At 48.3% G+C, this 27,995-nt stretch overlaps 1 protein-coding gene and 1 long non-coding RNA gene across 4 annotated transcripts in view; one reads left to right on the forward strand and one right to left on the reverse strand.

The window, feature by feature from the left end:
- The window catches only part of LOC134910544 (uncharacterized), a 263,414-nt gene that overhangs the window by 228,670 nt on the left and 6,749 nt on the right, over nucleotides 1-27,995 (forward strand). The gene's annotated exons all lie outside the window — the stretch shown is intronic.
- AP1AR (adaptor related protein complex 1 associated regulatory protein) overlaps nucleotides 1-27,995 on the reverse strand; it is a 192,138-nt gene that overhangs the window by 117,510 nt on the left and 46,633 nt on the right. For all 3 annotated transcript variants that reach the window (XM_063918677.1, XM_063918687.1, XM_063918666.1), the window contains exons 2-3: nucleotides 7,380-7,425; nucleotides 5,734-5,760 (exon numbers count right to left, since the gene is read on the reverse strand). In XM_063918677.1, coding sequence (XP_063774747.1) covers nucleotides 5,734-5,760; nucleotides 7,380-7,425 — 73 coding nt within the window. The remainder of the gene's footprint in view (nucleotides 1-5,733; nucleotides 5,761-7,379; nucleotides 7,426-27,995) is intronic.

The raw sequence follows: 27,995 nt of genomic DNA on the forward strand, positions 1-27,995 counted from the left end.
AGGACCATGGGGGTTATACCAAAGCTCCCAAACGGGCGGGAAAGTGCGGATGACTCTGCAGCACCGAATGGGCAAACTCAAGGTCCTCCTCAGCCAGGGTATCAAACTTGTAGAATTTTGCAAATGTGTTTGAACCCGACCAAGTAGCAGCTCGGCAAAGCTGTAAAGCCGAGACCCCTCGGGCAGCCGCCCAAGAAGAGCCCACCTTCCTTGTGGAATGGGCTTTCACTGATTTTGGATGCGGCAATCCAGCCGCAGAATGAGCCTGCTGAATCGTGTTACAGATCCAGCGGGCAACGGTTTGCTTTGAAGCAGGAGCACCCAACTTGTTGGGGGCATACAGGATAAACAGCGAGTCGGTTTTCCTGACTCCAGCCGTTCTGGCTACATAAATCTTCAAAGCCCTCACTACATCTAGTAACCTGGAATCCTCCAAGTCACGAGTAGCCGCAGGCACTACAATAGGTTGGTTCAAATGAAAAGATGACACCACCTTTGGCAGAAATTGGGGACGAGTCCGCAATTCTGCCCTGTCCATATGAAAAACCAGATAGGGGCTTTTACATGACAAAGCCGCCAATTCTGACACACGCCTAGCCGAAGCTAAGGCCAACAGCATGACCACCTTCCACGAGAGATACTTTAGCTCCACGGTCTTAAGTGGTTCAAACCAGTGGGATTTTAGGAAACCCAACACCACGTTGAGATCCCAGGGTGCCACTGGTGGCACAAAAGGGGGCTGAATATGCAGCACTCCCTTAACAAACGTCTGAACTTCAGGAAGAGACGCCAGTTCCTTTTGAAAGAAAATAGATAGGGCCGAAATCTGGACCTTTATGGATCCCAACTTCAAGCCCATAGTCACTCCAGACTGTAGAAAGTGCAGAAATCTGCCCAGTTGGAATTCCTCTGTAGGGGCCTTCCTGGCCTCACACCAAGCAACATATTTTCGCCAAATGCGGTGATAATGCTTTGCTGTCACGTCCTTCCTAGCCTTTATCAGCCTAGGAATAACTTCCTCCGGAATGCCTTTTTCCGCTAGGATCCGGCGTTTAACCGCCATGCCGTCAAACGCAGACGCGGTAAGTCTTGGAACAGGCAGGGCCCCTGTTGCAACAGGTCCTGTCTGAGAGGCAGAGGCCATGGGTCCTCTGTGAGCATTTCTTGCAGTTCCGGGTACCAAGGCCTTCTTGGCCAATCCGGAACAATGAGTATTGTTCTCACTCCTCTTCTTCTTACGATTCTCAGCACCTTGGGTATGAGAGGAAGAGGAGGAAACACATAGACCGACTGGAACACCCACGGTGTTACCAGGGCGTCCACAGCTATCGCCTGAGGGTCTCTTGACCTGGCGCAATACCGTTGTAGCTTTTTGTTGAGACGGGACGCCATCATGTCTACCTGTGGCAGTTCCCATCGATTTGTAATCTGAATGAAGACTTCGTGATGAAGTCCCCACTCTCCCGGGTGAAGGTCGTGCCTGCTGAGGAAGTCTGCTTCCCAGTTGTCCACCCCCGGAATGAACACTGCTGACAGTGCTTGCACGTGATTCTCCGCCCACCGAAGAATCCTGGTGGCTTCCGCCATCGCGACTCTGCTTCTTGTGCCGCCCTGGCGGTTTACATGAGCCACCGCGGTGATGGTGTCTGACTGAATCAGCACCGGTTGGTTGCAAAGCAGGGGCTCCGCTTGACTCAGGGCGTTGAATATGGCCCTTAGTTCCAGGATATTTATGTGCAGACAAGCCTCCTGACTTGACCACAACCCTTGGAAGTTTCTTCCCTGAGTGACTGCCCCCATCCTCGGAGGCTTGCATCCGTGGTCACCAGGACCCAGTCCTGTATGCCGAACCTGCGGCCCTCGAGAAGGTGAGCACTCTGCAGCCACCACAGAAGAGACACCCTGGCCCTGGGGGACAGGGTGATCAGCCGATGCATCTGAAGATGCGATCCGGACCATTTGTCCAACAGATCCCATTGAAAGATCCTCGCATGGAACCTGCCGAAGGGAATGGCTTCGTACGATGCCACCATCTTTCCCAGGACTCGCGTGCAGCGATGCACCGACCCCTGTTTCGGTTTTAAGAAGTCTCTGACTAGAGTCACGAGCTCTTGAGCCTTCTCCTCCGGGAGAAACACCTTCTTCTGGTCTGTGTCCAGAATCATGCCCAGAAAGGGCAGACGCGTCGTAGGAATCAGCTGCGACTTTGGGATATTCAGAATCCAGCCATGCTGTTGCAACACTTCCTGAGAGTGCGCTACGCTGATCTGCAACTGCTCCCTTGACCTCGCCTTTATGAGGAGATCGTCCAAGTATGGGATAACTGACTCCTTGCTGTCTCAGGATCACCATCATTTCTGCCATTACCTTGGTAAATATTCTCGGTGCCGTGGAGAGCCCAAACGGCAACGTCTGGAATTGGTAAAAACAGTCCTGTACCACAAATCTGAGGTACTCCTGATGAGGCGGATAAATGGGGACATGCAAGTAAGCATCCTTGATGTCCAGAGACACCATAAAATCCCCCTCTTCCAGGCTTGCAATGACCGCTCTGAGCGATTCCATTTTGAACTTGAATCTTTTCAGATAAATGTTCAGGGACTTCAAATTTAATATAGGTCTGACCGAACCGTCCGGTTTCGGTACCACAAACATTGTGGAATAGTATCCCTTTCCCTGTTGAAGAAGGGGAACCTTTACCACCACCTGCTGGAGAAATAGCTTGTGAATTGCCGCTACCACTACTTCCCTTTCTATGGGGGAAGCTGGCAGGGCCGATTTTAGGTAACGTTGAGGGGGCATCACCTCGAATTCCAGCTTGTATCCCTGAGACACAATCTGTATAGCCCAGGGATCCACCCGTGAGCGAACTCACTGGTGGCTGAAATGGCTATACAGAAGTGGCTCCACCCGTGGAGCCCCAGCGTTATGCGGTGGATTTAGTGGAAGCCGGGGAGGACTTCTGATCCTGGGAACTAGCTGTAAGGTGCAGCTATTTTCCTCTACCCCTGCCTCTAGCAAGAAAGGAAGCACCTCTGACCTTCTTGCTTCTTTGTGCGCGAAAGGACTGCATTTGGTAATACGGTGCTTTCTTAGGTTGTGAGGGAATATATGGCAAAAAGTTTGACTTCCCAGCAGTAGCTGTGGAAACCAGGTCCGATAGACCGTCCCCAAACAATTCCTCACCCTTGTAAGGTAACACCTCCATGTGTTTTTTGGAGTCGGTATCACCTGTCCACTGCCGAGTCCACAGGACCCTCCTGGCAGAAATTGACATTGTATTAATTCTAGAGCCCAGTAGGCAAATGTCCCTCTGGGCTTCCCTCATATATAGGACAGTGTCTTTTATATGCCCCAGGGTCAGCATAATGGTATCCCTGTCCAAGGTATCCATTTCCTCAGACAGATTATCTGTCCACGCTGCTACAGCACTACACATCCACGCCGACGCAATTGCCGGCCTCAGTAGAGTCCCTGAATGTGTATAAACAGATTTCAGGATACTTTCCTGCTTTCTATCTGCAGGATCCTTTAGGGTGGCCGTATCCTGCGACGGCAGGGCCACCTTCTTAGATAAGCGTGTGAGAGCTTTATCTACCCTAGGGGAGGATTCCCAGCGCACCCTGTCCTCTGGCGGGAAAGGGTACGCCATAAGTAACCTTTTGGAAATCAGGACTTTCTTATCTGGGGAATCCCACGCTCTTTCACATAACTCATTTAACTCATGTGAAGGGGGAAAAGTCACCTCTTGCTTTTTCTCCCCATACATATAAACCCTCTTGTCAGGGACAGGGTTTACCTCTGATATGTGTAAAACATCCTTCATCGCTATAATCATGTAACGTATAGCTTTTGTCATTTTTGGTTGCAATTTTGCATCATCGTTGTCGACACTGGAGTCAGAATCCGTGTCGACATCTGTGTCAACCATTTTGGATAGTGGGCGCTTTTGAGACCCTGAGGGCCTCTGCGCTGTAGGATCAGGCATGGGTTGAGACCCTGACTGGCCCGAGGTATCAGCTTTATCCAACCTTTTATGTAAGGGAGTTTACATTATCATTTAACACCTTCCACATATCCATCCAATCAGGTGTCGGCACCGTCGGTGGCGACACATCAGTCAACTGCACTTGCTCTGCCTCCACATAGCCCTCTTCGTCAAACATGTCGACACACGCGTACCGACACCACACACACAGGGGAAGCTCTAAATGAGGACAGGACCCCCACAAGGCCTTTTGGAGAGACAGAGAGAGAGTATGCCAGCACACACCCCAGCGCTATATAACCCAGGGATTACACAGTACTTTAGTGTTTACCCAGTAGCTGCTGTATTATGATTAATGCGCCTAAATTTATGTGCCCCCCCCCTCTCTTTTTCACCCTTCTACCGTGATTCTGCAGGGGAGAGCCTGGGGAGCTTCCTCTCAGCGGAGCTGTGGCAGGAAAATGGCGCTGGTGAGTGCTGAGGACGAAGGCCCGCCCCCTCAGCGGCGGGCTTCTGTCCCGCGATTTTCTGTAAAATAAATGGCGGGGGCTCATACATATAACAGTGTCCCACTGTCTATATGCAGTTTTCGCCAGGAGGTATCAATTGCTGCCCAGGGCGCCCACCCCTGCGCCCTGCACCCTACAGTGACCGGAGTGTGTGGGTTAGTGTGGGCGCAATGGCGCACAGCTGCAGTGCTGTGCGCTACCTCATGTGAAGACAGGAGTCTTCTGCCGCCGATTTCGATGTCTTCTCCGCTTCTGCCGGCTTCTGACTTCTGGCTCTGTGAGGGGGACGGCGGCGCGGCTCCGGGAACGGACGACAAGGTCAGGTCCTGTGTTCGATCCCTCTGGAGCTAATGGTGTCCAGTAGCCTAAGAAGCGCAACCTAGCCGCAGTTAGTAGGTTTGCTTCTCTCCCCTCAATCCCACGTAGCAGAGAGTCTGTTGCCAGCAGAAGCTCTCTGAAAATAAAAAAACCTAACTAAAATACTTTCTTATTAGCAAGCTCAGGAGAGCTCACTAAAAGCACCCAGCTCTGTCCGGGCACAGATTCTAACTGAGGTCTGGAGGAGGGGCATAGAGGGAGGAGCCAGTGCACACCAGATAGTACTAAATCTTTCTTTAGAGTGCCCAGTCTCCTGCGGAGCCCGCTATTCCCCATGGTACTTACGGAGTCCCTAGCATCCACTAGGACGTTCGAGAAATGTAATACCCCTTTTCCACTTACGAGCACGGGTCGCAGCCGGGAGCCTGACACGGGAGCTGCCCCCTGCTGCGACCCGTGCTCGGCCCCTTTCCCATCAGCAGTCACAACCCGGCATATGCCGGGTTGGTGACGCTTCTAGTGACGCGGCAGGGGCGGCGCAGGGAGATCACATGATCTCCCAGCGCCGCCCTTCCATACAGTGTAAATGGGAGCCGTGTCGCATCGACGCGGCTCCCGTTTACACTACAACCCTACCCGGATCAGTCCCGTGTCCTACCCAGGTAAATAGCCGGGTAGGATTCACGGGTCACTTGATCCGGGTTTACCCTTTTCCACTTGCAAAAAACATGGGTAAATGCGCGCCCCCGTGCATTTACCCGTGTTTTTTGAGCTAGTGGAAAAGGGGTAAATTTAATGTAAAAATATCTGGTTAGTACAGTAAAAGATAAAAACAATGTTCTAGAATGACGATATGTAAAATCTATAAAAATATGTCTGTTCTCCCAGCATGAATCCCTGAATTATGAACATACATACCTCATCACTCTCTACAAGATTTTCAAACTATTGGAAGAAACAAAAAAAACATAACAAGATTAGACTTAAGTAACAATTATCTCCTGGTCATTCTTAAAACAAATGTGTCAATTATAATTACTGTGGTGCTGTATACAGTATGTGCTGACAATATATCTAAACAAAATGAGGGTAAAAAAAAAAACCCAGAAGAAAATACTGCTTGAGGAGAAAGATTTTTTTTTTTTTTTTTACATATAGCTCTAACTTTACAAATCAGAGTGTCAGTTACCTGCAAGTCAGAAGGATGACACTGTGGGAAGACTACAGAACCCAAAAGTATATGCAGCAGTAGAAATAAAACAAATAGCAAAATGTCCATGGTAAAAAAAATAAAACAAAAACAACAAAAAGATAGAGGCCTGGATTAAAACTGCTCAAAAAATATGATTTACCTATAGCGTTTTCAGAGGGCACTTTAAACAAGATTAAAAAACAAACTGACTAATGGAAAAATATATTACACCAAAATATTACATATTTTATTTCAGATCTTTATATAGCACACATAGTATATTCCACAGCCCTTACAGAGAATATTTGACCACTGACTAAAGGGCTGCCCCAGAGAAGTTTACAATATTTATTCCCAATATTCACATGTACACACATACCACATAAAATAGAGTTATTTTTTTGTGAGAATCCAGTTAACCTACCAGTAATCTACCAGTATGTTTTTGGATTGTGGGAGGAAAGGAGAACATAGACACTGCTTTATAGCACAACTGGAAATGCGTATGGAAAACACAACTTACCAGTGGCGGATTTTACCTATAGGCTAAAGGACTGCAGACCCACCCCCCCTCAGTAAAATCTGCTACATCAGCTCAGTGTCAGTGAGCCAGATGCAGTACATGACTGCACTGGCTTCACTGGAAGTCACTGTGACTGGTAGTGACTTCTTGTTGGAAGTACTGCCCCGTCAGTCACAGACACTACAGGCAGCCCCAGGTGGAGGATGTTTTCTCCCTCTGGGACTGCCAGACCAAGCTATGATTAGCAGAGAGAGGAAGTCACTCCCCACCTATCATGCAGCCAAGTCCAGCTTCTATGGGCTGCAGCCGATGCAGTCCATAGAAGCCAGAGTTTTATGCATGCGCAGTCCAGACGTGGCTTGTGCGCATACGCTGATCCTGGCACCTGCCAGATCGATTGCGCAGGTGTAGGTACCCGGATGACAGGGGCTGACTGTCTCCTCCTCTCCATGCAGACACAAGCAGCGGCAGCCCTCTACCACATGCAGGTAGGAGCCACCGCAGGATATTACGATGACCCTTTTATTACAGTGCACACAGTAAATGCATGTAAACAGCACAGCTGTTTATGTCAGAGCAGAAGTTCCTAGATTGGGAAGTTCAAATATATGTTTGCAAAAAACTGTATTGTAATGTACTATTCTGAATTTCTTGGTTCCGTGACATGATTATTTTTTACTGGTCATAAATAGGGAACAAAATATTGCCATCTCAAACAAACTAAATACACATATACTGTTATTACAAAGCTAATGAAAGTTCTGCGAGGCTAGAAAAGTATTATGACCCAACTTCTGCCATCAAATCCCTTAAAAGCATTTTGCTGGTAAATGGACTGAAACCACCAACCTCAATAGTAAAGTGCTCTCCTCTCGAAGTTCTGAAATATTTAGATCTGTAAAAGAAACAAAAATAAAAAAAGGGTTAACAAAAAGGTTAAAAAAAAAAGTTATGCTTTAAAATTAACTTGTATAAAATAAAGTTAAAATGTTTTAATGCAAATACATAATGGTGGTGCCACGTCTTGGTGTTGTGGATTAAAGAAAATGATTTGGGCTGGAATCTTTGAAGGTTGGGCCAGGCATTGCCTGCTGCCTAAGGCCATTTACACAAACTGCAATGATTGGGTGTCTGGTTTTCCAACCATCCTGCAGTTATTCTCCTAATCTGCACGGCTTCCTACACACAGATAATCTGATTCCAGTTACCATGCTACGCCTCCTGCATGCTTCTGTGATCCGCTGCTGAATTCCAGGACGCAACATCGGATCGCGTCAGGAGACACAGACCCTGGCTGTGGCATGGCTACAAAACAGAGCAACGCGCCCCTATTTTGTAATACGCTGTCTAGTGCCACCCCACCACCAAACGCCCACAACCCATAGATCACCATCAGGTTTACAATACAAATACGAATTAGGCCCAGAGTCTGACAGACTGAACATAAGTAGGGTCAACTCTCCTCTCCTGCCCTCCCCTGACTCCATTCCCTCCATACACCTTGTTTGCCCATCCTCTCTTTGGGGGAAATTCAATTGTTTGCATGACCAGCCCCTTTCTTGCATAAGAATGCACGAGATTAGCCTCAGGAGGCTACTATCCGTAATCCAAGATAAGTGCAGCCACAGGTCTGGTCGCCTTTATGTCACTGCTAAGCCACTGTGTGTCTCTATTATTGTATTATTCTGTTTCCAACCTCCAGGTTTACCCTCCTTTATCTCCGGTCTACTTCCACACACCACTGTCCATTTGCACTCCCCTTCAATATCAATTTTACCTCTATGAGGTGCCTCTGGGCACTTGTAGTGGTACACTGGGTTGATAGTCCAGGACCAAGTCAAAATATTTATAGTCAATATAATAGTCATAACCAGTGCTTGTGGGGTTGCACTCGATATCCCGGCTGTCGGGATCCCGCAGCGCACCACTGTGCCCGCAGTGTGGTGAGCGCAGCGAGCCCGCAAGGGGCTCTTTTGTACTTGACCCGCTGCCGGCATTCTGGCTGTCTTTTTTTTTTTTATTTAATACTTTTTTTTGAACTTCTGAAAAAGAAAATTTTGGTCTAGGGGTGCCGTGAAAAAACAATCTGATGCTCTATTCTGCCATGATTAAAAAAAGTTTGGGAACAACTGGTAAAGGCACATTTGTTTCTGTCAATTAAAAGATGTGTGCACAAACAGAAGTGCAACAGTATCAAGTAACTGAACAAAGAATGATAGCAAACCACAATTCCCATAATTCATTTTTGCCGATTATCTCAGGAAACTTTTGATCATGTGGTGCCTGTGAACAAAGTCTAGAGACTCTGGGGATACCATGATTTGAAAAATGTTGGGGACTACTTAACATTATAAGAAGTCAACTTAAAACTAAATCTTCAGCTACAAAAAAAAACAAATCTAGACCAAAAAGATGAACCAAGAAAACTAGGTAACAGAAACATAAAAAAAAAATATTCATTTTCAGATTGGTCAGTATTCATTAATGATAAATGATGTTAATCTACCAATAATGCTCCAAAATGCATCCGATGATTTACAGAGGTTTCTAGAAGCTGTAATGCAGGGTTAAAACGCAAAACATGTAAAAAGGGTACAAATCACAAGTTGAAAATAAAATCATAGTTCCTCAAAAAAAACTGGAAGGCATTCTCTATCTATTACAAAATACACAGATAATCAGCTAGAACACTCTCTAACCTTGTGAATTACAGCATGTTCCACCACTAGAAACAAAAACATAACTTTTCATGAGACCACAGTTTACAAGCCAATGACAAATTAGTGACCACACAAGTCATCTCACACAAAAACCTAAAAGAGGAGATAGGATAAAAGTTATGCAGTCCATACCTGCACAGTATTCTCCGACATTTCGGGTTGGAACTGGGGGATATAGAGATTGTCCAACATTACACCAATTCCCCGACATCAACAGAACAGAATGTATCCCCTATACAGGCTAGATCAGGGGTGGCCAACCAGTCAGTGACAAAGAGCCAAAAAACCTTGTTCGGTACATCAAAGAGCCGACATCGAGCCGATGGCGCGCATGCAAAAAATGGAATGTGGCCTTTTGCCTGCTAGACCACACCCCTGGCTTAAAAATCCAGAACGACATAAAATTTTTTTTAAAGCCAAATCCATTGAAAAAGCCACTTTCACATAATAAACTTCAGCTCCCCCATGTGTCACTCCAGCCAACTCCCTCATGTGTCACTCCTGCTAGCACCCTCCTATGTCACTCCAGCCAGCTCCCCCGTGTCACTACTGCCAAGACCCTGCTGTTTCACTCCAGCCAACACCCTACTGTCACTCCAGCCAGCTCTCCCATGTGTCACTACTGCCAAGACCCTGCTGTGTCACTCCAGCCAGGTCCCCCATGTGTCACTCCAGCCAACACCCTCCTGTCACTCCAGCCAGCTCTTCCATGTGTCACTCCTGCTAGCACCCTCCTATGTCACTCCAGCCAGCTCCCCCGTGTCACTCCAGCCAGCTCTCCCATGTGTCACTACTGCCAAGACCCTGCTGTGTCACTCCAGCCAGGTCTCCCATGTGTCACTCCAGCCAACACCCTCCTGTCACTCTAGCCAGCTCTTCCATGGGTAACTCCTGCTAGCACCCTCCTATGTCACTCCAGCCAGCTCCCCCGTGTCACTCCAGCCAGCTTTCCCATTTGTCACTACTGCCAAGGCGCTGCTGTCACTCCAGCCAGCTCCCCCATGTGTCACTCCAGCCAACACCCTCCTGTCACTCCAGCCAGCTCTTCCATGTGTCACTTCTGCTAGCACCCTCCTATGTCACTCCAGCCAGCTCCCCCGTGTCACTCTAGCCAGCTCTCCCATGTGTCACTACTGCCAAGACCCTGCTGTGTCACTCCAACCAGGTCTCCCATGTGTCACTACTGCCAAGACCCTGCTGTGTCACTCCAGCCAGGTCTCCCATGTGTCACTCCAGCCAACACCCTCCTGTCACTCTAGCCAGCTCTTCCATGTGTAACTCCTGCTAGCACCCTCCTATGTCACTCCAGCGAGCTCCCCCGTGTCACTCCAGCCAGCTTTCCCATTTGTCACTACTGCCAAGACGCTGCTGTGTCACTCCAGCCAGCTCCCCCATGTGTCACTCCAGCCACCACCCTCCTGTCACTCCAGCCAGCTCTTCCATGTGTCACTTCTGCTAGCACCCTCCTATGTCACTCCAGCCAGCTCCCCCGTGTCACTCCAGCCAGCTCTCCCATGTGTCACTACTGCCAAGACCCTGCTGTGTCACTCCAACCAGGTCTCCCATGTGTCACTACTGCCAAGACCCTGCTGTGTCACTCCAGCCAGGTCTCCCATGTGTCACTCCAGCCAACACCCTCCTGTCACTCTAGCCAGCTCTTCCATGTGTCACTTCTGCTAGCACCCTCCTATGTCACTCCAGCCAGCTGCCCCGTGTCACTCCAGCCAGCTCTCCCATGTGTCACTACTTCCAAGACCCTGCTGTGTCACTCCAGCCAGGTCTCCCATGTGTCACTCCAGCCAACACCCTTCTGTCACTCCAGCCAGCTCTTCCATGTGTAACTCCTGCTAGCACCCTCCTATGTCACTCCAGCCAGCTCCCCCGTGTCACTCCAGCCAGCTCTCTCCCATGTGTCACTACTGCCAAGACTCCGCTGTGTCACTCGAACCAGCTCCCCAATGTGTCACTACTTCCAGCACCCTCCCGCGTCACTCCTGCCAGGACCCCTCCTGTGTCTCTCCAGCTAGCACTGTCATGTGTCACTCTAGTCCACCCTCATGTATCACTACAGCCCACCCCCGCTTCATCAACTCATGCCATTGCAGCAGTCCGTAATGTGTCCTCTGTTTGCTTGTGGGTGTCTCACCTCTAGTATCTGACTCCTTCAGTTTTCAGTCCCTGTAGTGCTGCTGCGTGTCTGGCTGGAGTGCAGCGGTATCTGTATATGTTGTGGTCACATGATTTAGAGTGTTGGGAGCCACATTTGAATAAAGAAAGAGCCACATGCGGCTCAAGAGCCACAGGTTAGCCACCGCTGGGCTAGATGTATGGGCCCCTTTAGTTAATGCACTGACCATCACTTGCTACATAGATGTGTCATGTTCAGAAAGGAGGGTGAATAACCGCCATTGGTGGAGCAAATCCATTTGATGTAGGGGGATGTACACTTTGTGTGCACGCTCTGGTTTCTGAGCAGGCAGAATTAGAGAGACTATTCTAAATGTTCTATGGAGTGTGAGCATATTTCTTAAATCACAAGCATGTAGAGACTAAGACTTAAGGCCCGTACACACTGGTCGATGTATCGGCCGTTCTCTTGAACGGCCGATACATCGCGGGACCGTCGGCCAGTTTGTACGGGCGATACGTCTGAACTCCGTCGTTCACAGACGTATCGCGTCGGCCGCGCAGCACAGCCGACAGCCAATATATCTAACGATATATTGGCCCGTCGCTGTGTGTGTACGGGGCGGTCGTCCGACCGCCCGTACACATGCTGCGGCGGCCGGCGGTGATTGACAGGTGAACTGGGCAGGCGCGAGCGCCCGCCCAGTTCATGACGTCAGTCCCCCGACGGATCGGGCTGTGTGTATGCACAGCACACTGCCCGATCCGTACATAGATATATCTGCAGATCAATTGATCTGCAGATATATCTAATAGTGTGTACCCACCTTTAGGGGCTGATTCAGACCTGATCGGTGCTGTGCTTTTTCGACGGCTGTCATAGCCCGTTGCTGGGCGGGAGGGGGCGGCGCGTTTAGGGGAAACGGACCAGGCAACGCAGGCATGCCCGGACCGTTGGGGAGGACGGGCCGCGGCGGCTTTGTGATGTCACACGCAGCCGCTGCAACTAGGGCAGCGACGAGTAGCTCCCTCCCAGCACTCAGGAGCTGCGCTGGCAGGGAGCTACTTCTGAAGTACAAAAGCATCGCCACCGTGCGATGCTTTTGTACTTGTGTGACGGGGCAGAGACTGACATGCGGGGCAGACTAGCCCTGTGCTGGGCGTCCCCACGCATGTCTGTGTGACAGATTGTAGATGTGCTAAATTTAGCACATCTACGATCAGGTCTGAATTAGGCCCTTAATGTACTGTATGCCTGTAGCATATCTTGTGTGAATTTTTACTACACATGCTCAGAACTGGGCAAAAGCAAGTGCTGGTGATGCAGAGTACTACATATATCAATCACATCTATTATGATGACCTGGGTGGTAAAAAGGAGGTCTCATGTTGGCAAAGTTCAGTGAGGCCCTGCTTATGCCAAAATGAGCCATGGAAGCAAGAATCAAAATAGATGAGGACTAGGGGCAGACCGCACCAGCACACAGAGGCAGCTGCCTCATGAAATACATACAAGCCTGTGCATGGGTGAATATACACATTTTGCCCATGCACGCTCTTTAGAGTAAAATACAGCAGATTTACTCTGATCTAAGTCCAAGTGGATTCCCTAAGGGTAGGAGATAAATTGTAAAAGGCATATACACAAATGATGCTGCATTACAATCATGGACTCAAGTCCCAATAATTACAATAGTCTATTGCAAAATTTTAATAATACAAATAATAACAGACCTAGATCCAAACACCTTCTCCAGCCAGACCCGAAACATAAAATTTCTATTTGAATTTGCTCCTTTGTGGCCCCTTTCACCAACATACAGGCCTGACATCCCCTTCCCGACCACCTAGAATTGAGGCACTTGTAAATTTATGACTCAGGTGTCAGGCTGCTCAATTGAGGAGATGTATTATAGCGGCACTTCCTGCTTCGCCACATTACCGTGGCAAAGCAGGAAGGAGCATAGACCAGATGTAAAAACATCTGGTCTGCTGAAGTGGGCTCCAGGGCGCATGTGCAAGATCTCGCTACTCACGCGAGATCGCACATGCAGCTCAGTGCCAGCCCCCATCACAGCCAGGGACAGCGCACGTTATGTGCACTGATACCGCTCCCCCCCCACCCAATGTATTAATGTGGTGCTGTGAAAACCAATCCCGCTTCTCCCCCTTTCCCCCATGTGTGCTATGCGCCCGTCATTGTTGGCGCAGCTATCTTTAAGATAGCATGCTGATATGCAGGGAAGTGTTAGAACGGGAAGTTGCACTGACCGTTCAGACAACTGCAACTATCGATTTCAACATCTGAAGGTGTTGATGCCTATACACCACAGCAAGGACCGCACTGTCCCTGGCTGTGGCGGGTGCCGGCTCCAGGCTGCATGCGAGATCTCACGTGAGTAGTCTCTGTTGGTGTTCCTACAGACTATAGGGAAGTTTGTCCCACATACGGTACAGCTGTCTAAAGGTGCCACAGCTGTGGCTAGTTATATACCAACTAATTACAACAAAAAAGGAATAGAAGTTTCTTCATTTTCTACTACCGCTAAATAGGATCCCGGGGTTGTCAAAGCATTCACACAACCTTAATTGATAATTTTGTCAATGCAGTTTAATGTCAGATTGCCTACTGCTACAGTCTATTACAAAGAGAGTATGGAGCACATATCACATACTGTACCTAAAAAATTGCATCAAACGTCTCATGAGTTGTCAAGCACATGGCAATCGAGGCTATCAGATGTTGAGGGCTCCACCAGATATACCACCAGGGTGGTCTTCAGTATGCCGGCGGTCGGGCTCCCGGCGCTCAGTATACCGGCGCCGGGAGCCCGACAGCCGGCATATCGACATTTATTCTCCCTCGTGGGGGTCCACGACCCCCCTGGAGGGAGAATAAAATAGTGTGGCGCGCGTAGTGTGGCGAGCGCAGCGAGCCCGCAAGGGGCTCATTTGCGCTCGCCACACTGTCGGTAAGCCGACGGTCGGGCTCCCGGCGCCGGTATGCTGGTCGCCGGGAGCCCGGCCGCCGGCATATCGTAGTGAACCCATACCACCACACCCACTAAAGCTCACATTTATCCCGAACTATGTGCATGGTACAATGTGCAAAAAATCCCTTCACCAGATCTTCATTAATATGGACATCTCGGATAGGGGTGTTTAGAGTCTGGATCAACAGATATTCAGTGGAACTGCAAGCCTTTATATTTTGCAGTCAATTTATATAAATACTTTGGCAAATTCCAACTAGGTTGTCATTTTTCTCAACTTCTGCACAATGAATAATAGGACTCATTCCATGCAATCGTCCCAAAATACACTGCCCGCATCTTCTGTTCTTAACCAAATCCTCCTCATACCTGTGCTTAATGTTTGCAGATTATCATGTGAGGACGCTCTGCTTTTTTTTTTACCCTTGAATTACAGATAGAAAATTTCCAATGGCTTACCAAATGAGCAGATCACACTGAATTACTAATAAATAACATTTACCTTTTCATTATTAAACTGGTGAAAAAGGTTTTGATGAATGCGTATGACTGCATAAAGGCACATTAGTCTATGAGAATGAATATATATACACATATATACATACATTATATATATATATATATATATATATATATATATATATATATATATATATATATATATATATATATATATATATATATAATAAGAATTTACTTACCGATAATTCTATTTCTCGTAGTCCGTAGTGGATGCTGGGGACTCCGTCAGGACCATGGGGAATAGCGGGCTCCGCAGGAGACAGGGCACATCTAAAAAGCTTTTTAGGTCACATGGTGTGTACTGGCTCCTCCCCCTATGACCCTCCTCCAAGCCTCAGTTAGGTACTGTGCCCGGACGAGCGTACACAATAAGGAAGGATCTTGAATCCCGGGTAAGACTCATACCAGCCACACCAATCACACCGTACAACTTGTGATCTGAACCCAGTTAACAGTATGATAACAAAACGAAGCAGCCTCCGAAAAGATGGCTCACAACAATAGTAATAACCCGATTTTTGTAACAATAACTATGTACAAGCATTGCAGACAATCCGCACTTGGGATGGGCGCCCAGCATCCACTACGGACTACGAGAAATAGAATTATCGGTAAGTAAATTCTTATTTTCTCTAACGTCCTAGTGGATGCTGGGGACTCCGTCAGGACCATGGGGATTATACCAAAGCTCCCAAACGGGTGGGAGAGTGCGGATGACTCTGCAGCACCGAATGAGAGAACTCCAGGTCCTCCTTAGCCAGAGTATCAAAATTTGTAAAATTTTACAAACGTGTACTCCCCTGACCACGTAGCTGCTCGGCAAAGTTGTAATGCCGAGACTCCTCGGGCAGCCGCCCAGGATGAGCCCACCTTCCTTGTGGAATGGGCATCTACATATTTCGTCTGTGGCAGGCCTGCCACAGAATGTGCAAGCTGAATTGTACTACAAATCCAGCGTGCAATAGACTGCTTAGAAGCATGAGCACCCAGCTTGTTGGGTGTATACAGTATAAACAGCAAGTCAGACTTTCTGACTCCAGCCGTCCTAACTATATATATATATATATATATATATATATATATATATATATATATATATATATATATATATTTTTTTTTTTAGGGCCCTGACCACGTCTAGTAACTTGGAGTCCTCCAAGTCCCTAGTAGCCGCAGGCACCACAAGAGGTTGTTTCAGGTGAAAACGCTGACACCCCTTCATGAAGAAACTGGAGACGAGTCCCAGTTCTGTCCTGTTCAAATGGAAAATTTTAATATGGGCTTTTGTAAGACAAAGCCGCCCATTCTGACAATCGCCTGGCCGAGGCCAGGGCTAACAACATGGTCACTTCCCATGTGAGATATTTGTCAACAGCATGGTCACTTTCCATGTGAGATATTTCAAATCCACAGATTTGAGCGGTTCAAACCAATATGATTTTAAGAAATCCCAACACTATGTTGAGATCTCACGGTGCCCCTAGGGGCACAAAAAAGCTGTATATGCAATACATCCTTTACAATCTGGACTTCAGGAACTGAAGTCAATTCTTTCTGGAAGAAAATCTACAGGGCCGAAATTTAAATGTTAATGAACCCCAATTTGAGGTCCAAAACACTCCTGTTTTCAGGAAGTGTAGAAATCGACCTAGTTGAATTTCCGTCGTGGAGCCTTCCTGGCCTCACCCACGCAACATATTTTCACCACATGTGGTGATGACGTTGTGCGGTCACCTCCTTCCTGGCTTTGACCAGGGTAGGTATGACCTCTTATGGAATGCCTTTTCCCCTCAGGATCCGGCATTCAACCGCCATGCCGTCAAACGCAGCCGCGGTAAGTCTTGGAATAGACATGGTACTTGCTGAATCAAGTCCCTTCTTAGCTCCCCAGGCCCTTAGTCCTCTGTGAGCATTTCTTGAAGTTCCGGGTAACAAGTCCCTCTTGGCCAATCCGGAGCCACTAGTATAGTTCATACTCCTTTATGTCTTATAATTCTCAATACCCTGGTTATGAGAAACAGAGGAGGGAACACATACACAGACTGGTACACCCACGGTGTTACCAGAACATCCACAGCTATCGCCCGAAGGTCTCATGACCTGGCGGAATACCTGTCCCGTTTTTTGTTCGGGCGGGACGCCATCATGTCCACCTTTGGTCTTTGCCAACGGTCCACAATCATGTTGAAAAACTTCCCTATGAAGTTTCCACTCTCCCGGGTGGAGGTCATGCCTGCTGAGGAAGTCTGCTTCCCAGTCGTCCACTCCCGGAAAGAACACTGCTGACAGTGCTATCACATGATTTTCCGCCTAGCGAAAAATCCTTGCAGTTTTCACTGCCCTCCTGCTTCTTGTGCCGCCCTTCTGTTTACGTGGGCGACTGCCGTGATGTTATCCCACTGGATCAATACCGGCTGACCTTGAAGCAGAGGTCTAGCTAAGTTTAGAGCATTATAAATTTGCTCTAAGCTTATTTATGCGGAGAGAATTCTCCAGACTTAATCACACTTCCCTGGAAATTTTTTCCCTGTGTGACTGTTCCCCAGCCTCTCAGGCTGGCCTCCGTGGTCACCGGCATCCAATCCTGAATGCCGAATCTGCGGCCCTCTAGAAGATGAGCACTCTGTAATCACCACAGGAGAGACACCCTTTTCCTTGGATATAGGGTTATCCGCTGATGCATCTGAGGATGCGATCCGGACCATTTGTCCAGCAGATCCCACTGAAGAGTTCTTGCGGGAAATCTGCCGAATGGAATTGCTTCGTAATAAGCCACCATTTTTACCAGGACTCTTGTGCAATGATGCACTGATACTTTTCCTGGTTTTAGGAGGATCCCGATTAGCTCGGATAACTCCCTGGTTTTCTCCACTGGGAGAAACACGTTTTTCTGGACTGTGTCCAGAATCTTCCCTAGGAACAGTAGACGTGTCGTCGGAAAAAGCTGCGATTTTGGAATATTTAGAATCCACTCGTGCTGTCGTAGAACTACTTAAGATAGTGCTACTCCGACCTCCAACTGTTCTCTGGACCTTGCCCTTATCAGGAAAGCGTCCATGTTTCTTTTAAGAAAAATCATCATTCCGGCCATTACCTTGGTAAAGACCCGGGGCGCCGTGGACCATCCAAACGGCAGCGTCTGAACTGATAGTGACAGTTCTGTACCAGGAACCTGAAGTACCCTTGGTGAGAAGGGCAAATTTGGACCTGTAGGTAAACGTCCCTGATATCCAGTGACATCATATCGTCCCCTTCTTCCTGGTTGGCTATCACTGCTCCGAGTGACTCCATCTTGATTTGAACGCTTGTATGTAAGTGTTCAAATATTTCAGATCTCACCGAGCCGGTTGGCTTCAGTACCACAATATAGTGTGGAATACTACCCCCTTCCTTGTTGTAAGAAGGGTACTTTGATTATCACCTGCTGGGAATACAGCCTGTGAATTGTGTGAGGGGGAGACGTCTCGAATTTCCAATGTACACCTGGGATATTACATGTAGGATCCCGAAGTTCCCTTGCGAGTGTTGCTGAAACTCTTGAGATGACCCCCTACCGCACCTGAGTCCGCTTGTACGGCCCCAGCGTTATGCTGCGGACTTGGCAGAAGCCGTGAGGAGCTTCTGTTCCTGGGAATGAGCTGCTTGCTGCAGTCTTCTTCCCTTTCCTCTCCCCCTGGGCAGATATGACTGGCCTTCGCCCGCCTGCCCGTATGGGGACGAAAGGACTGAGACTGAAAAGACTGTGTCCTTTTCTGCCAATATGTGACTCGGGGTAACAAAAAATGGATTTTTCAGCTGTTGCCATGGCCACCAGGTCCAATGGACCGCCCCTTTATACGGCAATACTTCCATATGCCGTCTGGAATCTGCCTCACCTGACCACTGTCGTGTCTTCGTCTGGCAGATATGTACATCACATTTACTCTTTGATGCCAGAATGCAAATATGCCTCTGCGCATCACACATATATAGAAATGCATCCCTAAAATGCTCTATAGACAATAAAATCCTGTCCCTGTCAAGGGTATCAAAATTTTCAGTCAGGAAATCCGACCAAGCCCCCTCAGCGCTGCACATCCAGGCTGAGGCGATTGCTGGTCGTAGTATAACACCAGTATGTGTGTATATACTGTTATGATATTTTTCAGCTTCCTATCAGCTGGCTCCTTGAGGGCGGCCGTATCTGGAAACGGTAACGCCATGTTTTTTATATGCGTGTGAGCGCCTTGTCCACCCTAAGGTGTGTTTTCCAACTCGCCCTTACTACTGGCGGGAAAAAGGGTATACCGCCCATAACTTTCTGTCGGAGGAACCCCACGTATCATCACACACTTCATTTAATTTATCTGATTCAGGCAAAACTACAAGTAGTTTATTCCCACCCTACAAAATACCCTTATTTGTGGTACTTGTGGTATCAGAAATACGTAACACCTCCTTCATTGCCCTTAACATGTAACTTGTGGCCCTAAAGGAAAAATACGTTTGTTTCTTCACCGTCGACACTGGGGTCAGTGTCCGTGTCAGTGTCTGTCGACCGACTGAGGTAAATGGGCGTTTTTACAAGCCCCTGACGGTGTCTGAGACGCCTGGACCGATACTAATTTGTCCGCCGGCTGTCTCATGTCGTCAACCGGCTTGCAGCGTGTTGACATTATCACGTAATTCCATAAGTAAGCCATCCATTCTGGTGTCGACTCCCTAGAGAGTGACATCACCATTACAGGCAATTTTCTCCGTCTCCTCACCAACATTTTCCTCATACATGTCGACACACACGTACCGACCTACAGCACACACATACAGGGAATGCTCTGATAGAGGACAGGACCCACTAGCCCTTTGGGGAGACAGAGGGAGAGTTTGCCAGCACACACCAAAAGCGCCATAATGTATATAACAACCCTAGAAGGTGTTGTTTCTATATATGGGCTCTTAATATATAATTATATCGCCAATTTATGCCCCCCTTCTCTTTAACCCTGTTTCTGTAGTGCAGGGGAGAGTGGGAGCCTTCCTCACCAGCGGAGCTGGTCAGGAAAATGGCGCTGAGTGCTGAGGAGAATAAGCTCCGCCCCTTTCACGGCGGGCTTTTCTCCCGGTTATTAGGAAAACTGGCCTGGGTTAAATACATACATATAGCCTTAATGGCTATATGTGATGTATTTATTTGCCAAATAGGTATTTATATTGCTGCCCAGGGCGCCCCCAGCAGCGCCCTGCACCCTCCGTGACCGTGTCAGTGAGCCGTGTAGCAACAATGGCGCACAGCTGCAGTGCTGTGCGCTACCTCTCTGAAGACTGTGAAGTCTTCTGCCGCCTGTTTCCGGACCTCCGTTCCGCCGTCTTTCTTCAGCGTCTGTAAGGGGGATCGGCGGCGCGGCTCCGGGACGAACCCCAGGCTGACCTGTGTTCCGACTCCCTCTGGAGCTCAGTGTCCAGTAGCCTAAAACTTCAATCCTCCTGCACGCAGGTGAGTTGCAAGTCTCTCCCCTAAGTCCCTCGTTGCAGTGATCCTGTCGCCAGCAGGAATCACTGATTAGAAACCTAAAAAAAAAAAAACTTTACTAAACAGCTCCTTAAGAGAGCCATCCAGTTTGCACCCTTCTCGGACGGGCACAAAAACCTAACTGAGGCTTGGAGGAGGGTCATAGGGGGAGGAGCCAGTACACACCATGTGACCTAAAAAGCTTTTTAGATGTGCCCTGTCTCCTGCGGAGCCCGCTATTCCCCATGGTCCTGACGGAGTCCCCAGCATCCACTAGGACGTTAGAGAAATATATATATATATATATATATATATATATATATATATATATACACATATATATATATATATATATATACACACATATATATATATATACACATATATATATATATATATATATATATATATATATATATATATATATATATATATACATACACAGGTTGAGTCTCCCTTATCCAGAATGCTTGGGACCAGAAGTATTTTGGGTATCGGATTTTTCCGTATTTTGGAATAATTGCATACCATGAGATATCATGGTGATGGGACCTAAATCTAAGCACAGAATGCATTTAGGTTTCATATACACCTTATACACACAGCCTGAAGGTAATTTTAGCCAATATTTTTTATAACTTTGTGCATTAAACAAAGTGTGACTACATTCACACAATTTATGTTTCATATACACCTTACACACACAGCCTGAAGGTCATTTAATACAATATTTTTAATAACTGTATTAAAATAAGAATTTACTCACCGGTAATTCTATTTCTCGTAGTCCGTAGTGGATGCTGGGAACTCCGTAAGGACCATGGGGAATAGCGGGCTCCGAAGGAGGCTGGGCACTCTAGAAAGATCTTAGACTACCTGGTGTGCACTGGCTCCTCCCACTATGACCCTCCTCCAAGCCTCAGTTAGGTACTGTGCCCGGACGAGCGTACACAATAAGGAAGGATTTTGAATCCCGGGTAAGACTCATACCAGCCACACCAATCACACCGTACAACTCGTGATATGAAACACAGTTAACAGTATGAAACAATAGAGCCTCTCAACAGATGGCTCAACAGTAACCCGATTTAGTTAACAATAACTATGTACAAGTATTGCAGATAAACCGCACTTGGGATGGGCGCCCAGCATCCACTACGGACTACGAGAAATAGAATTACCGGTGAGTAAATTCTTATTTTCTCTAACGTCCTAGTGGATGCTGGGAACTCCGTAAGGACCATGGGGATTATACCAAAGCTCCCAAACGGGCGGGAGAGTGCGGATGACTCTGCAGCACCGAATGAGAGAACTCCAGGTCCTCCTCAGCCAGGGTATCAAATTTGTAGAATTTTGCAAACGTGTTTGCCCCTGACCAAGTAGCTGCTCGGCAAAGTTGTAAAGCCGAGACCCCTCGGGCAGCCGCCCAAGATGAGCCCACCTTCCTTGTGGAATGGGCATTGACAGATTTTGGCTGTGGCAGGCCTGCCACAGTATGTGCAAGCTGAATTGTACTACAAATCCAACGAGCAATAGTCTGCTTAGAAGCAGGAGCACCCAGCTTGTTGGGTGCATACAGGATAAACAGCGAGTCAGATTTTCTGACTCCAGCCGTCCTGGAAACATATATTTTCAGGACCCTGACAACGTCTAGCAACTTGGAGTCCTCCAAATCCTTAGTAGCCGCAGGCCCCACAATAGGCTGGTTCAGGTGAAACGCTGACACCACCTTAGGGAGAAACTGGGGACGAGTCCTCAATTCTGCCCTATCCATATGGAAAATCAGATAAGGGCTTTTACATGATAAAGCCGCCAACTCTGACACTCGCCTGGCTGAAGCCAAAGCCAATAACATGACCACTTTCCACGTGAGATATTTCAGATCCACGGTTTTTAGTGGCTCAAACCAATGTGATTTTAAGAAACTCAACATCACTGAGATCCCAAGGTGCCACAGGAGGCACAAATGGGGCTGAATATGCAGCACTCCTTTCACAAATGTCTGAACTTCAGGTACTGAAGCTAGCTCTTTTTGAAAGAAAATCGACAGAGCCGAGATCTGTACCTTAATGGAGCCCAATTTTAGGCCCATATTCACTCCTGCTTGCAGGAAATGCAGAAATCGACCTAGTTGAAATTCCTCTGTTGGGGCCTTTTTGGCCTCGCACCATGCAACATATTTCCGCTATATGCGGTAATAATGCTTTGCCGTAACATCTTTCCTGGCTTTAATAAGCGTAGGAATGACTTCCTCCGGAAGGCCCTTTTCCTTCAGGATCCGGCGTTCAACCGCCATGCCGTCAAACGCAGCCGCGGTAAGTCTTGGAACAGACAGGGGCCCTGCTGCAGCAGGTCCTGTCTGAGCGGCAGAGACCACGGGTCCTCTGAGATCATCTCTTGAAGTTCCGGGTACCACGCTCTTCTCGGCCAATCCGGAACCACGAGAATTGTGTTTACTCCTCGCTTTCTTATTATTCTCAATACCTTTGGTATGAGAGGTAGAGGAGGGAACACAAACTGACCGGTACACCCACGGTGTCACTAGAGCGTCCACAGCTATTGCCTGAGGGTCTCTTGACCTGGCGCAATACTTCTCTAGTTTTTTGTTTAGGCGGGACGCCATCATGTCCACCTGTGGACGACCCCATTGATTTACAATCATTTGGAAGACTTCTGGATGAAGTCCCCACTCTCCCGGGTGGAGGTCGTGCCTGCTGAGAAAGTCTGCTTCCCAGTTGTCCACTCCCGGGATGAACACTGCTGACAGTGCTAGTACAACATGATTCTCCGATGGGCGGAGAATTTTTGTGGCTGCTGCCATCGCCGTCCTGCTTCTTGTGCCGCCCTGTCGATTCACATGGGCGACTGCCGTGATGTTGTCTGACTGGATCAGCACCGGCTGGTGTAGGAGCAGGGATTTTGCTTGACTTAGGGCATTGTAAATGGCCCTTAGTTCCAGAATATTTATGTGAAGGGCAGTCTCCTGACTTGACCATAGTCCTTGGAAATTTCTTCCCTTTGTGACTGCCCCCCAGCCTCGTAGGCTGGCATCCGTGGTCACCAGGACCCAGTCCTGTATGCCGAATCTGCGGCCCTCCAGAAGATGAGCACTGTGCAGCCACCACAGAAGAGACACCCTGGTTCGTGGAGACAGGGTTATTAAACGATGCATCTGAAGATGCGATCCGGACCACTTGTCCAACTGGTCCCACTGAAAAATCCTGGCATGGAACCTGCCGAATGGAATTGCTTCGTAAGAAGCTACCATCTTTCCCAGGACCCGCGTGCAGTGATGCACCGATACCTGTTTTGGTTTTAGGAGGTCTCCGACTAGAGAAGACAACTCCCTGGCTTTCTCCTCCGGGAGAAACACTTTTTTCTGGGCCGTGTCCAGAATCATTCCCAGGAACATTAGACGTGTCGTGGGGACCAGCTGTGACTTTGGGATATTCAGAATCCAGCCGTGCTGGCTCAGCACTTCCTGAGATAGTGCTACTCCCACTAACAACTGTTCCTTGGATCGTGCCTTTATTAGGAGATCGTCCAAGTATGGGATAATTAAAACTCCCTTTTTTCGAAGGAGTATCATCATTTCCGCCATAACCTTGGTAAATACCCTCGGTGCCGTGGAGAGTCCAAACGGCAGCGTCTGGAATTGGTAATGGCAGTCCTGTACCACAAATCTGAGGTGCTCCTGGTGAGAATTGTAAATGGGGACATGCAGGTAAGCATCCTTTATGTCCAGGGATACCATGTAATCCCCCTCGTCCAGGCTTGCAATAACCGCCCTGAGCGATTCCATCTTGAACTTGAATTTTTTTTATGTATGTGTTCAAGGATTTCAAATTTAAAATGGGTCTCACCGAACCGTCCGGTTTCGGCACCACAAATAGTGTGGAATAGTAACCCCGGCCTTGTTGAAGTAGGGGTACCTTGATTATCACCTGCTGGGAATACAGCTTGTGAATCGCTGCTAGCACCGCCTCCCTGTCTGAGGGAGCAATCGGCAAGGCGGATTTTAGGAAACGGCGGGGTGGAGTCCCCTCGAATTCCAGCCTGTATCCCTGAGATACTATTTGAAGGATCCAGGGATCCACCTGTGAGCGGGCCCACTGATCGCTGAAATTCCTGAGGCGGGCCCCCACCGTACCTGGCTCCGCCTGTGAAGCCCCACCGTCATGCGGCGGACTTGGAAGAGGAAGCGGGGGAGGACTTTTGTTCCTGGGAACCTGCTGTTTGCTGCAGCCTTTTTCCCCTGCCTCTGCCTCTTGACAGAAAAGACCCTCCTTTTCCCCGCTTGTTTTTCTGGGACCGAAAGGACTGAACCTGATAAAATGGCGCCTTCTTAGGCTGTGAGGGGACATGGGGTAAAAATGCTGACTTCCCAGACGTTGCTGTGGAAACTAGGTCGGAGAGACCATCCCCAAATAATTCCTCCCCCTTATAAGGCAAGACTTCCATGTGCCTTTTGGAATCTGCATCTCCAGCCCACTGGCGAGTCCATAAGCATCTCCTAGCAGAGATAGATAATGCACTTATTTTAGATGCCAGCCGGCAGATTTCCCTCTGTGCATCTCTCATGTATAAGACTGAGTCTTTTATATGGTCAATTGTTAGCAGGATCGTGTCTCTGTCTAACGTGTCAATATTTTCTGACAGTTTATCTGACCACGCAGCGGCAGCACTGCACATCCATGCTGACGCAATAGCTGGTCTGAGTATAATGCCTGAGTGTGTATATACAGACTTCAGGATCGCCTCCTGCTTTCTATCAGCAGGTTCCTTAAGGGCGGCCGTATCCTGGGACGGTAGTGCCACCTTTTTAGACAAACGTGTGAGCGCTTTATCCACCCTCGGGGGTGTTTCCCAACGTAACCTATCCTCTGGCGGGAAAGGGAACGCCATTAGTAGCTTCTTAGGAATTACCAATTTCTTATCAGGGGAAGCCCGCGCTTCTTCACACACTTCATTTAATTCATCTGACGGGGGAAAAAACTACAGGTAGTTTTTTCTCCCCAAACATAATACCCTTTTTTGTGGTACCTGGATGTAAATCAGAAATATTTAACACCTCTTTCATTGCCTCAATCATGCAGTGAATGGCCTTAACGGGCATTAAATTTGACTCATCGTCGTCGACACTGGTGTCAGTATCCGTGTCGACATCTACTTGTGCCACCTGAGATAACGGGCGTTTCAGAGCCCCTGATGACTTTTGAGACACCTGGACAGGCACGAGCTGAAGACTCGGCTGTCCCACAGTCGGCATGTCGTCAAATTTTTTATGTAAGGAGTCTATACGTGCACTCATTTCCTGCCATAATACCATCCACTCAGGTGTCTGACCCCCAGGGGGTGACATCCCTGCTAAAGGCATCTGCTCCCCCTCCACATCATTATCCTCCTCAAACATGTCGACACAGCCGTACCGACACACTCCACACACACAGGGAATGCTCAAATAGAGGACAGGACCCACAAAAGCCCTTTGGGGGGACAGAGTAAGAGTATGCCAGCACACACCAGAGCGCTATATATATATATATATATATATATATACAGGGACTAACTGAGTTATGTCCCTAATAGCTGCTTTTTATATAATATACTGTATACAGTGCCAATTTTAATAACCCCCTCTCTTTTCCCTCTTACTGTACTGTAGAATTGCAGGGAAGAGCCAGGGAGCTTCCTTCCAGCCGAGCTGTGAGGGAAAAAATGGCGCCAGTGTGCTGAGGAGATAGGCTCCGCCCAGGGGCTATATATTGAGGTATTTTAGCCAGCCAAGGTGTTTTTATTGCTGCCTCAGGGCGCCCCCCCCCAGCGCCCTGCACCCTCAGTGACCGGAGTGTGAAGTGTGTATGAGGAGCAATGGCGCACAGCTGCAGTGCTGTGCGCTACCTTGGTGAAGACAGGATGTCTTCATGCCGCCGATTTTCCGGACCATCTTCTTGCTTCTGGCTCTGTAAGGGGGACGGCGGCGCGGCTCCGGGACCGAACATCAAGGCTGGGCCTGCGGTCGATCCCTCTGGAGCTAATGGTGTCCAGTAGCCTAAGAAGCCCAATCCGGCTGCAAGCAGGCGAGTTCGCTTCTTCTCCCCTTAGTCCCTCGCTGCAGTGAGCCTGTTGCCAGCAGGTCTCACTGAAAATAAATTCTAAGACTATAACTTTCTAAGAGCTCAGGAGAGCCCCTAGTGTGCATCCAACCTCGGCCGGGCACGAAATCTAACTGAGGCTTGGAGGAGGGTCATAGTGGGAGGAGCCAGTGCACACCAGGTAGTCTAAGATCTTTCTAGAGTGCCCAGCCTCCTTCGGAGCCCGCTATTCCCCATGGTCCTTACGGGAATAGCGGCTCCGCAGGAGACAGGGCACAAAAAGTAAGCTTTTAGGATCACATGGTGTGTACTGGCTCCTCCCCCTATGACCCTCCTCCAAGCCTCAGTTAGGTACTGTGCCCGGACGAGCGTACACAATAAGGAAGGATCTTGAATCCCGGGTAAGACTCATACCAGCCACACCAATCACACCGTACAACCTGTGATTTGAACCCAGTTAACAGTATGATAACAACGAAGGAGCCTCTGAAAAGATGGCCCACAACAATAACAACCCGATTTTTGTAACAATAATTATGTACAAGTAATGCAGACAATCCGCACTTGGGATGGGCGCCCAGCATCCACTACGGACTACGAGAAATAGATTTATCGGTAAGTAAAATCTTATTTTCTCTAACGTCCTAGTGGATGCTGGGGACTCCGTCAGGACCATGGGGATTATACCAAAGCTCCCAAACGGGCGGGAGAGTGCGGATGACTCTGCAGCACCGAATGAGAGAAACTCCAGGTCCTCCTCAGCCAGGGTATCAAATTTGTAGAATTTTACAAACGTGTTCCCCCCTGACCACGTAGCTGCTCGGCAAAGTTGTAAAGCCGAGACCCCTCGGGCAGCCACCCAAGATGAGCCCACCTTCCTTGTGGAATGGGCATTTACAGATTTTGGCTGTGGCAGGTCTGCCACAGAATGTGCAAGCTGAATTGTACTACAAATCCAACGAGCAATAGTCTGCTTAGAAGCAGGAGCACCCAGCTTTTTGGGTGCATACAATATAAACAGCAAGTCAGACTTTCTGACTCCAGCCGTCCTGGAAATATATATATATATATATATATATATATATATATATATATATTTTTTTTTTCAGGGCCCTGACAACGTCTAGCAACTTGGAGTCCTCCAAGTCCCTAGTAGCCGCAGGCACCACAATAGGTTGTTTCAGGTGAAACGCTGACACCACCTTAGGAAGAAACTGGGGACAAGTCCGCAGTTCTGCCCTGTCCGAATGGAAAATTAAATATGGGCTTTTGTAAGACAAAGCCGCCAATTCTGACAATCGCCTGGCCGAGGCCAGGGCCAACAGCATGGTCACTTTCCATGTGAGATATTTCAAATCCACAGATTTGAGCGGTTCAAACCAATATGATTTGAGGAATCCCAACACTACGTTGAGATCCCACGGTGCCACTGGAGGCACAAAAGGGGCTGTATATGCATTACTCCCTTGACAAACGTCTGGACTTCAGGAACCGAAGCCAATTCTTTCTGGAAGAAAATC

This window comes from Pseudophryne corroboree, chromosome 1, assembly GCF_028390025.1.
Source record: "Pseudophryne corroboree isolate aPseCor3 chromosome 1, aPseCor3.hap2, whole genome shotgun sequence".
Lineage (NCBI taxonomy): Eukaryota > Metazoa > Chordata > Amphibia > Anura > Myobatrachidae > Pseudophryne > Pseudophryne corroboree.